This window comes from Anolis sagrei, chromosome 2 (genome assembly GCF_037176765.1).
Source record: "Anolis sagrei isolate rAnoSag1 chromosome 2, rAnoSag1.mat, whole genome shotgun sequence".
NCBI classification, from domain to species: Eukaryota; Metazoa; Chordata; class Lepidosauria; order Squamata; family Dactyloidae; genus Anolis; species Anolis sagrei.
This window is the reverse complement of record NC_090022.1, coordinates 243937493-243950543: the sequence shown is the minus strand read 5'-3', so window position 1 is coordinate 243950543 and position 13051 is coordinate 243937493. Positions and strand designations below refer to the sequence as shown.

At 36.9% G+C, this 13051-nt stretch overlaps 1 protein-coding gene across 5 annotated transcripts in view; it reads right to left on the bottom strand.

The window, feature by feature from the left end:
• TRIM36 (tripartite motif containing 36) overlaps positions 1-13051 on the bottom strand; it is a 65818-nt gene that overhangs the window by 16192 nt on the left and 36575 nt on the right. For 3 of the 5 annotated variants that reach the window (XM_060761919.2, XM_060761923.2, XM_060761922.2), the window contains exons 3-4: positions 11596-11625; positions 6569-6894 (exon numbers count right to left, since the gene is read on the bottom strand). In XM_060761919.2, coding sequence (XP_060617902.1) covers positions 6569-6894; positions 11596-11625 — 356 coding nt within the window. The remainder of the gene's footprint in view (positions 1-6568; positions 6895-11595; positions 11626-13051) is intronic. The other 2 variants (XM_060761920.2, XM_060761924.2) reach the window with 1 other exon arrangement.

Here is a 13051-nt window from a genome sequence, read left to right as displayed (position 1 = left end):
TACTCCCAAATATTTATACAGTCTGATCTGTTCTTGATTACATCTCACAGATATGTTTTATCATAAAGAATGCAAATGAAGAATGCATCTTCCCAGATTCCCGATCAGAGGTTGTGATCACTACAGTCAATGAGAGTTGAAGCTCAAAACTGATAGGCACCAGGGAACGGAATGCTCTTATAAACTACATAAGCACCCTGAATTTCTTTCTTAATAGTTGCTTGTGTAATGAATACAGGAAATGAAAACAGTTTTCAATTAATAGCCAATATGTCTATTTTAGTAGTACAGCTATCTAGTTATTAAATTGGTCTCTCTAATTTTGTATCTTGTACGTTCATTCATTAATTGAGAATGGCATTGACCTATTCTCTGAAACCCAAATTTGCAAAAAATCTCAGTTTCCCCAGTTTCAAACTTATTACACAAGAACCAACTGCAGTAACTACCTGCCATGTAATCTTTAACTATGCAGGAATTTAAGACAGCCACGTGATTGGCTGCACTGTTTATTTATATCCCAGGCTTACATGTACTGGCGCTCTTAAAGAGCCAATGAAAAATAAGCAATTCACTATAATGGGCAATCAATATTATTAATGGGTAATGGCATAATCATGTATTTATCCAGATATTATTGGTCTGAACTCTGGACCAAATGGAGAATCCATTATTCAAAGATCTATGGTGCACTCCTTGCAATAATTTAATATGGAAGAAACTGTATGATATATCATGGCTAAGTAAGACCTCGCAAGAATCAACACAGATGGCTGATTATTTAATCCAGTGTGCCTTCCCTGAATAAAGGAAATAAGACCCTGGTCTGACCAATTTCTACTATATGTTCTCTGAAGCACTTTATCTACCCGTTGGATTGATCTCCCTGCATCACTCTCTAAAACCCCCCTGTCTAGACATACCCTACTCTGTGTATGCCCAGTCTTTTAAAAAAATTAATCTATTACATCTGGCCCTGCCATAGTGTTTTAAATCTCTTGTGTGTTACTGCTTATATGTTAGTTATATTATTTGTATTGTTTTATTTTCTTGCTTGCTTTGTTGTTGTACTGATGTATTTGTTTGGCTTGGCCTCGTGTAAGCCACCCCAAGTCCCCTTGGGGAGATGGTGGCGGGGTATAAATAAAGTATTATTATTATTATTATTATTATTATTATTATTATTATTATCTACCATTAACAAAATGATAACAGGTTATAGCCACATTTTAGATAACCTAGATGGAAAGCAAAGTCTAAGAATGCCCAAACTGTAGAGATATTATTTATTTTTAATGGGAGTGTTGTTCTATCTCAGAGAAACTAAATCCTATTCTATGATCAATCCTGCTACTGACCAAAACAGAAGACTATTTATGTCTTGGCCTGCATAAATCTTATTTTATTTTATTGGCTTAGCCTATTATCATCACCAGACACTCATTCAGAACATCAACAGCTTGCCTGTAATGTGATGGAAAGAATAGAGCTGTGCATATTAGCAGCACATTAATAACAATTCATTCAGCATCTCTGAACTACCTTTTCCAGTGGCTCTGTGTCAGGTTTAATAGGTATAGAAGAGAGATTATTTCCCTGCAAGATTCCACAAACTGATGGACAATTAAAAACCCACCTCTCCACTTACAGACTTTCTAGAAAAATCCAGAACCATGAAGCAGTACTTCTAAAATCTATACTATGATAACTGGTATCAAATACTTATTGGTTAAGACACAGCAAAGTAGTATTGGTAAACAATGAAACTTTTAACTCACACAAAATTGTTTTAAAAACAAACCATCTGGCTCTACAGAAGGGGATGAAAAAAAGTTATTCCTTGTTGGGAAATGTAGGTTAAAGGACAGCAGATGGAAACAGGTTGTTCCACCCGGTTACTTGTTTAACCTGTTAATATATTTTTTATGTCACTTGATTAAACTCGTATAGTAGTTTTGCAGATTTAATAACACAAATGCGAATATGAGACACAATATAACTAGATTTGAGTATAACCTCATGTCAGCCTGCAATTTAACATTTTAAGATTCACTCAATTAAATAGGATTACAACCAATTATAGGGTTCCATCTGTTTCTCTCTTTATAGAACCATAAATGACCATTTAAAATAGCATACGTTATTGGAAACTGGCTTTATGTGATCACCTTCTTGGCTATGATATTACAGAGAAAAAAGTTTTCTGATGAACGTGGAACTAGTTAATGAACAGCTAGCAGAGAACTGCAAATAATGAAAAGATATAATGCTATTAACTTCTTAATAAGTTTGAGTTAAGTGTGAATAGATTTTACTGATGGAACCCTATTATCTACAATGGTTAGAATGAATTCAGAAGAGCTCCAAGAAAGATCACTCCAAACTGTGGTACTAAAATATCATGTTTTAGTCTAAGCAAATGTCAAGGCACATATTTGGGGACAATAAAACTATCACCTAATCATATATACTGGTGAGACCAGAGCTGGTAACAAATGGCCAAAACAGTGATCTTGAAACTATAATGGATACCACAGTGCAAATATCAATGGCTGCTGTAAGAAAGGATTTATTCCAACTTGGGTGTAATTAGTAAAGAAATAACTGATAAAATTGCCATACTGGTAATATTGAAAAATCTGCTTCCATAAACAGAAGGTGTGCTGAATGGAAATCTCATGCATGTTGTTCTTGTTGTTCATTCGTTCAGTTGTCTCCGACTCTTCGTGACCTCATGGACCAGCCCACGCCAGAGCTCCTTGTCGGCCGTCACCACCCCCAGCTCCTTCAAGGTCAGTCCAGTCACTTCAAGGATGCCATCCATCCATCTTGTCCTTGGTCGGCCCCTCTTCCTTTTACCTTCCACCTTCCGCAGCATAATTGTCTTCTCCAGGCTTTGCTGTCTCCTCATGATGTGGCCAAAGTACTTCAACTTTGTCTCTAGTATCCTTCCCTCCAATGAGCAGTCGGGCTTTATTTCCTGGAGGATGGACTGGTTGGATCTTCTCGCAGTCCAAGGCACTCTCAGCACTTTCCTCCAGCACCACAGCTCAAAAGCATTGATCTTCCTTCACTCAGCCTTCCCTAAGGTCCAGCTCTCACATCCGTAGGTTACTACAGGGAATACCATGGCTTTGACTAGGAGGATCTTTGTTGCCAGTCTGATGTCTTTACTCTTTACGATTTTATCGAGACTGAACATTGTTCTCCTCCCAAGAAGTAAATGTCTTCTGATTTCCTGGCCACAGTCTGCATCTGCAGTAATCTTTGCACCTAGAAATACAAAGTCTGTCACGGCCTCCACATTTTCTCCCTCTATTTTCCAGTTGTCAATCATTCTTGTTGCGATAATCTTGGTTTTTTTTATGTTTAGCTGCAACCCAGCTTTTGCGCTTTCTTCTTTCATCTTGATTAGAAGGCTCCTCAGCTCCTCCTCGCTTTCGGCCATCAGAGTGGTGTCATCTGCATATCTGAGGTTGTTAATGTTTCTTCCAGCAATTTTCACCCCAGCTTTGCATTCATCAAGCCCCACACATCGTATGATGTGTTCTGCATACAAGTTAAAAAGGTTGGGTGAGAGTATGCAGCCTTGCCGTAGGCCTTTCCCAATCTTGAACCAGTCTGTTGTTCCGTGGTCAGTTCTTACTGTTGCTACTTGGTCCTTGTACAGATTCCTCAGGAGAGAGACAAGGTGGCTTGGTATGCCCATCCCACCAAGAACTTGCCACAATTTATTATGATCCACACAGACAAAGGCTTTAGAATAGTCAATGAAGCAGAAATAGATGTTTTTCTGAAACTCCCTGCCTTTCTCCATTATCCAGCAGATATTGGCAATCTGGTCTCTCGTTCCTCTGCCTTTTCTAAACCCAGCTTGAACATCTGGCAACTCTCGCTCCATGTATTGCTGGAGTCTTCCTTGCAGGATCTTGAGCATTACCTTACTGGCATGAGAAATAAGTGCCACTGTACGGAAATTTGAGCAGTCTTTCGCATTTCCCTTTTTTGGTATGGGGATATAAGTTGATTTTTTCCAGTGATGGCCATTCTTGTGTTTTCCATATTTGCTGGCATATGACATGCATCACCTTGACAGCATCATCTTTTAAGATTGTCTCCTGCTGCCTTGTTGTTAGCAATGCTTCTTAAGGCCCATTCAACCTCACTCCTCAGGATGTCTGGTTCTAATTCATTCACCACACCGTCAAAACTATCCTCAATATTATTATCCTTCCTATATAGATCTTCTGTATAGTCTCGCCACCTTCTCTAGCATGGATATGCCAATTTCCACATACCTTCTTCCCCTTCCCCCTCTAACCTGTCCCACATTTTTCATGGGGAGTTTCCCTACTCTTACAAAAGCTACGGTTCAGAAAATTAAAAAAAACAAACACTGCCTTAATACCAAACTTGGCAAATTCAATAGGCCGTTGCACCACAACTCACATCACTTCTAACCTTCAGTCATATTGGGATTGGAGGTAATGGAACACATCCAAAAACATCAGAAGGGCCACTTATTTCCCAGCCCAATTTAAACAGTGGCATTCATAGTTCTGGGGAGCCAATATTTATACACGGGTTTGAAAAGTAGGTAAACAATGTTCTGCTTCAATCTAAACATTGTAAATATATGCAATTATGGGTGATTTATAAACTGGAAATTGAGAGGAAGTTACTACCCACCTGGGAAATGAAAATCTGGAATACATGCTCAATAAAGTTGATAGCAAATAACCTTATTTGCTTTATGAAACTGCAAAGGCTGATAAAACTCTGTACAGCAAATCTTAATTTCTGGCATCACTAGACAAAATCTCAGGGAAAGAACTATTCTCAGATATCATTCCTATGAGGCAAGTTTGATATTGCATTAGGTCTCTGATGAAGATATTTATATTTCACAATTGTGTAGATTACAGTCAGTGGAGACTTCAGTGGCCAAATTTAAATATTAGACTAGTAAAAGGTAAAGGTTTTCCCCTGATATTAGGTCCAGTCGTGTCCGACTCTGGGGGTTATTGCACTAAGCCGAAGAGCCAGCGTTGTCCATAGACACTTCCTGGGTAATGTGGCCAGCATGACTGCATGGAACGCCGTTACCTTCCCGTCAAAGCGTCTACTCACATTTGCATGTTTTCAAATTGCTAGGTTGGCAGAAGCTGGTTTTAACAGCAGGAGCTCACCCAGCTCCCTGGATTTGATATAGTGACCTTTTGGTCAGCAAATTCAGCAGCTCAGCAGTTTAACTAGAAGCAGCTATAAGGATTCTGAATTTTCTTTTAAAAACAGATACAATTAGAGTGAATGGAAGTAAATAATAAATGTGGTTTTGTGTTGATATTATGGGTTGGAAAGAAATCCTACCTACTTGAACCTGATGCTGAGCAGCTGAGAGGTATGCTTGAAACATCAAGACACTGACCAGCAGAAATCTTATCAGTTGAAAGCCATAAACTGGTATGTACTGCCAGATCACGACTGATCATAGCAAAAGCACATAAGCTTTATAATCTATATAAATAAAAATGTAATGTTCATTTGTGGGATTACCATAACTCAATAATCACCAAAACACCAAATTTGAACACAATAACATCTATGAGGCCAACAAGTGACCATCACTCATACAAACACTGAAAAACACAGAAGAGACTTAAAAAAACAAAAAAAATACATTACAATGCATGCGCAAAACCACATATATACACAAACACACATATACGCATATACAAAAATATATACACATAAAAACAAAAAAAACAAAAAATACATTACAATGAATGCACAAAATCACATATATACACAAACACACATATACACAAATACACACACACACACAAAACACATATACACAGACAGCAACGCGTGACAGGGGACAGCAAGCGTCATATAAAATCAAGTGCAGCCATCATCCTGATTAGCTTTTCTACCAACGATACAAAGATGGAATCAACAAACCTGAAACAAACTGTGGATTCCATTTTCCCTTGAGAAGCAGAAGCAATCATGTCAAGTGTGCAATAGCCCACTGCTTATCCAAGATAAGCCATAGCTCAATTGAATATCAGTATTGCCATATCCACCCAATGAATCAGAAGGTGTTTTCCTTTGTAATGCATTCCATTGGCCCTGATGCCAGTAACTAATTTCCTCTGTAGCTGTCCTATATAATAACATATACAATATAATACTGGAATAGTCACTATTGTGCAGGAAAAACACAGCATCATCTAAAAGCCCCAAATCAGTCTCAAGCAGGAAAACTGTTGTTCTATTAAAATAGCTTTGAATTATTTTCTCAGAAAATCCATGATGTCAGGATCAGTACTATCGTATGCTGTTATTCCACTTTACAAGTAGAGGGCCCAACCTTGTCATCTTTAGTATTTGCAAATTATTATTTTCCTCTCAACATCTCTATTCTATTTCATTGAGCAAAAAGTTTAAAAAGCTACTGTTCACAAGTTTCAATAAGTTTTAGAGAATCAGTTCACATGCAAACTGCATATGTTCAAAGACAAGACAATTCTGCTACATAGTGAAGGAGAAAAAAAACACTTACTTTAGGCCTGAAGTTGGTGGTTGGTCCCACATATTCATGCTGGGCTTTTAAAGTTCCCCAGGGATGATGTATTTTGAAGCATTCGTTGCAATAACTTGCACTACAATCCATACAGCTCTTTGTGGATTCCTGTGGTGGGGGTTTACAGAGATCACACATAATGGCTGTAGCTGCCCTTGCTGCCTGTCTGTATCGTTCTACAATTGTTTCCAAGGTAAAGTTGCGAAACAGGCCACTGATGCCACGCTCTCCGAGATCTATGTCATGGCGACATCCAGGACAAGGGAAGACTGTTGTCTTAGGAGTCAAGGAATTGCGTTTCCAACCTGTGTGGATGGCAGGACTTTGTTTAATTGCAGTTCAATAATAATAATAATTTGGGAAACTGTAAGAGAAACAACTGGTAAGGTACTAGATCTTTTTTTAGAACTCTCATACTTTTCAGTACATGTACCATTCAGACGAACACTATGCGGATGCCATACCACTTACTTACTCCACACCATCTTGCAAATAGGATTCTGTATTAATTACTTGGCATTTAATCTCTTTTCAATTCTTTGATCATTCTGTAGACTGCTGGAGAGGTGAGTGTTTTGGAATGTATTGCCTGTGGGGGGGGGGGGGGGGATAATCTTTTTCAATCTCTTTTTTAAGGCCAGGTGCTCACAAGGATGTCCATTTGGATGTCATGTACTTCCAGCAAAATTTATTCCAAATAGGTATGACAAATTCTCATATATATATATATTGTATTACATGTTTGGTGGACAACAGGAAAAGCTTTCAATGGGGACAAATAAATAAGCTACACTAGAGGGTTCACTTGCACCTTTCCTCAGTTTTAAAATGTGTGTATGCAACTGGGACCGCAAGATGTTAACTATGACATAATAGCACATGCAGCTCTGTAGAGGGAAGAAATATCCTTCCCTACACATAACACCATCATTCTAAAAATAGGTTGCCATGACCAAATCAACTGTTTAAAATATGCCATTGTAAGCCAGTACTGTACAATCTTGTCTTAATTCAAAAGGTGTATTTTCTGAATACTATAGGATTCAAGACATCTGGACATCCGAAAAAGATGGTTTACTTTGGACCCAAACCCTGTACTTTCTAAATACAATTAATATGATTTTTTAAGTTGAAATTAATTTTTACACCTATATCACTCTGAATGAGTAATGGGAAGGTAATAAATACAGGTAATCTCATAGAAGACACCAAGGAGTTTTTAGAAAAATGGTTAAACTTAAATTCAAAATGAATTATTAATGTCCATGTTAAGTTTTATAGCCTAATCCCAGACTACAAAAGAGAATCCTGAAGTATTTTCACACCTAAAGCAAATTTAATCCCGGTAATGACATGATTGCAACAAGGCATACATGCAATATACACTATGCAGACTTTGACTAATTTAAAGCACAAGCATTTCCATTTAAAAGTAAATCCCATTGAGTTCAATGGGGCTTACTCCTCAGGTAAGTGATTATAACATCGCAGCATTAAAAGTCTAAGTAGAAAGAAAAAGCAACATGCAGCATGCAGTTAATAGAAAATGGCAGTAACAGTTTTACACTGACTGCTACACCAGTCAATTAACACATCTGAGTTGAAGCCATTTAAACAACAAGAAGACAAACACTGAAAACAAAACCCACAAAATAGTGTGCAGTGGTCAAGTTTAGATTATATATCTAAAATGCTTAGCCTGTAGCATGCTTCTGAAGTGTCAGCAAATGTGAACTTTATTATTTCAAGCCAAAATATGAAATTAGGCACCTCAGAACTTCATTTCAATTAGTTAAAAATGGGAAGCATGATAATGAATGACAGTTATTATGTGCATACTGGTGACACCATGCTCATGACCAATACGCCAGATGATCTAAGATGTCCCATCCCTTTTCAGAGTCTAGTTATCTTGGCTTAAGCCAACCTATTAAAGCACATGGGTTTCTACTATCATGCACAATGATGTAAAAATCCAAGGTTTTAAAATGTATTTTAAAAGTGCAAGCACTGAGATCTGACAATCCATTATTAAGCATGGAAGCAAATAGCTATTTGCGTCAATTATTTGCTTTTGATAATAAAACCATTACAAAGTTTTAAAGGATTAACAGTTTGTTTTTAAATTTATCTTCTTTGTCAACAATTACACTTTATAACCAAAACAGGCTTTATGTTTTAAATTTCATCTTGTCCTCAAGACTGGTTTCTCATTTTTAATGTCAACATCCTCTATTCATGTGACATTTGTGTTAAAAACCTTCATTAGCCCATTCAGCATTTTCAGACCAAATTTGAGATGCTGGCCCTAAAAGGCACAGGACATGGGTTATTGAAGAACACCATATCCCCATATGGGCCTCATCTTGACTTTAAGAGCTATGCTAAATATTCTCAGGTGCTACTACCTTCATAAAGTGGTTGTAGGTTTTTCGGGCTATATGGCCATGTTGTAGAAACATTTTCTCCTGACGTTTTGCCTGCATCTATGGCAAGTATCCTTAGAGGTTGTGAGGTTGTCAGAGACCTCACAACCTCTGAGGATGCTTGCCATAGATGCAGGTGAAACGTCAGGAGGGAATGCTTTTAGAACATGGCCATATAGCCCAAAAAACTTACAACAACCCAGTGATTCCGGCCATGAAAGCCTTCGACAATACCTTCATAAAGGCTAGGCAGAAACTATCCAGGGAGGAAGTCTTATAATGTGTGTCCTCCATGGACAGGTTTGACTTGTTATCAATTATTTTATAATTTAGGCAAGAAGTTACAACTTTTTTTGTCTAAATCATTAGTGGCTGCTGTTTTTCTTCTCTTGGTTTGTCTATTTTCTAAATGTTTATTAAATATTTTTGGAACAGGCCTTTAACTATCTTAATATAGTTTTATTAAAATATAGCTTTTCTGTAAACTGCTTTGGATATTACAATAAAAAGATAGTATGCAATTGTTGAAATAAATCAAAATTTGTTTCTATCTATTTTTTTCACACACAGACATTGCCAAAAATGTTCCAGACTTCTGGTAAAAAATAAATCCCTGCCATCTGTCTTCTTCTGCTTTCCACAACTGATAAAAGTAGCATCAGTTGCTGCAATCCAGTAAGCCCTTTTACACATATGCAGCAAATTGCACATGGGTTGCAAATTTTCCTCTCCCAACTCAAAAGATTTTTTTGTTCAAAAGATGAAATGAGCATTATTTAAAAACATAATGTATCACAAAAAATGCCAAAGGAACCAGAAAAGGGATAACACGTCTTTAATTCAGCTTAAGCTTTTGAATACAGCAATGTCATCAACAAAATTAAGATTTAAACATATATTTCTGGGGCAGATTTTAAGACTTTGTTAAATAGTCAACTGGACTCATGTATTAAATATTAATATTTGCTCTTCTCAGGAAAAAATGCTTTTTGAAAAATCCTTTGGATCACATCTTGATAGTAAGACTGAGTGAATTAAGTAGCTAAAATCCTTTATGTGAATTATATCCATGTATGTTGCTTTTATTCAAGGCAAATACAGCTTACAATTAAATATACAAACTTTTTGACATCATTCATCCTCCTATAATTGCTTTAAAAAAAAAAACCCTGAAGTTAGAAGCAGTGCAAACCCTCTTCCATCTGTCTGCATTTTTAAATGTAACTTTTGATATTATTGAAAAACAAGCTTTTATACATCTCTTTCATAAGAAGTCATAATTAGTACCAGCACAATGCTGTTTATAATGGCTCAAGTTCACGGTACTTGGAGAACATATCTTCGTATATAAGCCAAAATGGACTCAAGATCTTCAGCAAAACCAAGAAAAATTGGTAAAATCCCCAAACATTGTGGCATAAGTATTATTGTCTCTACATCTCCATATTTCTAAGCTATCTTTTAATGTATTGTTGAAGGCTTTCGTGGCTGGAATCACTGGATTGTTGTAGGTTTTTTCAGGCTGTATGGCCATGCGAGGCATTCTCTCCTGACGCTTCGCCTGCATCTATGGCAAGCATCATCAGAGGTTGTGAGGTCTTTCAATGACTGGCCAAATGAGCCCAGCTTACAGCTCTCATACATAGAGTACCCTATTCTTGGAAGAGAGGAAGATCATGCAAAGAGCTGTGCTATGATAGGAACCTAAAAAGACCTACCCACCTTACCACATAATAGGTAAGAACCACCACTGTACAGGATTCGATGGCAGAGCAAGCTGATCATAAAATGTAGTCAAAACTTCTCAATTCCTCCTCACACAGTGAAAGAGGAGATGAAACACCTAACTATGAGAGATTTAGGCAGATTGTAATGGACTGATTCAGCATTATGATCAAGGGGTTTTATGGGTTGAAATGTATAGAAGACTAGAAAGTATTAAGCAAAAGCTTTTTAAACGACTTAAGGGTTATTTATTTCCAATAAACCAGAAACAGTATTGTGGCACTCCTTCCAAGCGAAGGCATGTTAAAGGAAACTACCCTACGTGCCAGGGTTAAGATGCAACTTCAGCACCACAAAACTAATTCTTGGAGTCTTCCACATAACTTTTTTTAGAAATTATTTTGCTCTAAATTAGGGTGCATTATATCAGGATATATTACTTTATCGATCATTTATTTAATTCTATGGGTCACATATGCACTTTTGAACATGACAACTAATAACAGCACTGTATGTTACATGATAATGTACATTTGAGAGTCTAATTTGTTGCTTTGTGGGTAACAGAAGCATACCAAGATCTGATTTTTAAAAACTAGCTATTTATAAGAGTCTTATTTGCATGGTAATTTTAAAATCCTTTTCAAAAAAAGAGGCTTTACGTTTCACTTTTGAATCCAGTTGACCTTTGTAGCTGTTGCACAAAACTGAAAGCAGTATTTCCTGAGTAATGTATTTCTATCAACCCGCTAAGCTTGGACTTGACCACTGATCTTAAGAGAAGTCTAATCTAAAGATAAGACCCAAGTACTAATAAGAGCTATCTACAGCAATACAAAAGTGAAGAATTTCTACCTCTCCACCCAAGTGACCTCCTCTGTGAGGCTGTAAACAATGAACAGAGAATTGTTTTTAGAAGCTGAAAAGAAAGGAATTTCTATTGGTTTATTACTGTATATGCAAGATATATATCAACCGTTCTCCTTTCCATTAAATTAAGCACAAATGAGCAACTATGGCCTTCACGATGTCTTTGGCTTTTGGTGCCATTCATTGTAACTAACATAGCCAATGGTGAGTAATTGTTAGAGTTGAAGTGGAAAGATATAGGCACCCACAACTATCCACCTCTGATTTACAAAATTTGGCTTAGGTGGTAACCTCATGAATTTAGACATAAACCCCATCACACTTTCTGATTTTCATTTTTATAGACAAGCATCAGATTGGGCTGCACAATTCTTAGAGGAGGCTTGAAATAAGGAAAAAAATGTTGATTTACTAACAAAAAGACATCAATATCTCTTATTGATAGACTATAATTATTTGAAAGAAAAAATGCTTTTAACTACAGGATATAGTAATGTAAGTTTTAATCATTGTTGTTATGATTTCTACCAACAATGTATTTTTTTTTATTTCCAGCAAAAAAGGTTACCAATACCTTTACATTCCAACACTCTCTCACACAAACATATATATTCAGTTTATGCATTCCACATAGGCTTACAACCCTATTTTGGTGCTTATCCAACAGCATTTCTATAAATGTATTGTATTTATTTAAAAGACATTTCACATATGCAGATAGTCACAGAAATTATTTTGAAAACATAAGGTATGACTGTATTAAATTTTGGTGGAGCAAGTTTCAGACTGGGGATTTCGTTAATTTTTATTTCATTGTTTTTGTTTATTAGAACCCCCATATTCAAAAGTGCTGGGGGATAGGATCAACTACCATTCATTTAGTTCGGCTCTCAGGAGAATAGAGGCTTTCTACTCTTGAAACGTTAACATATAAACACTAAGGAGAGTAAATAAGATGGAAAAACAGTCTGACTTATAAAATATCACAGGTGATTATGTATCATGTATGAGATATCACTTTGTGCAATAGAAACTAGGTTACTGTTCCATTATCTAGACGGAGGCCACTAGGGGATGCTAAAGAGAAGAGGATAGTCCATTTTATGGGGGTGGAGGATAGATTGAAGGAGGCAAATCATTTCCTCCTGTTTTCCTGTTATTTCCCCCACCCATGTCCCCGTCATGGAAACAACCCTTGTATATGATATGGGAAGGGAGAGGAAGAATAACTAGCAAAACTGGGGAAAATGGTTTTCCTCCTTCAACTCCCTCCCCCCTCCCCCCCTCCCCCGCAATAAAATGGACTACTATTCCCTCTCTAGCGCCCCCAAGTGATCTCCGTCCGGATAATGGAACAGTACCCAAACTAGTGATAGCTAAGGAGAGAAGTGAGTGGAGAAATCAAACCTATGACACTAGCCACTCTTTCTTGCAGTAAATT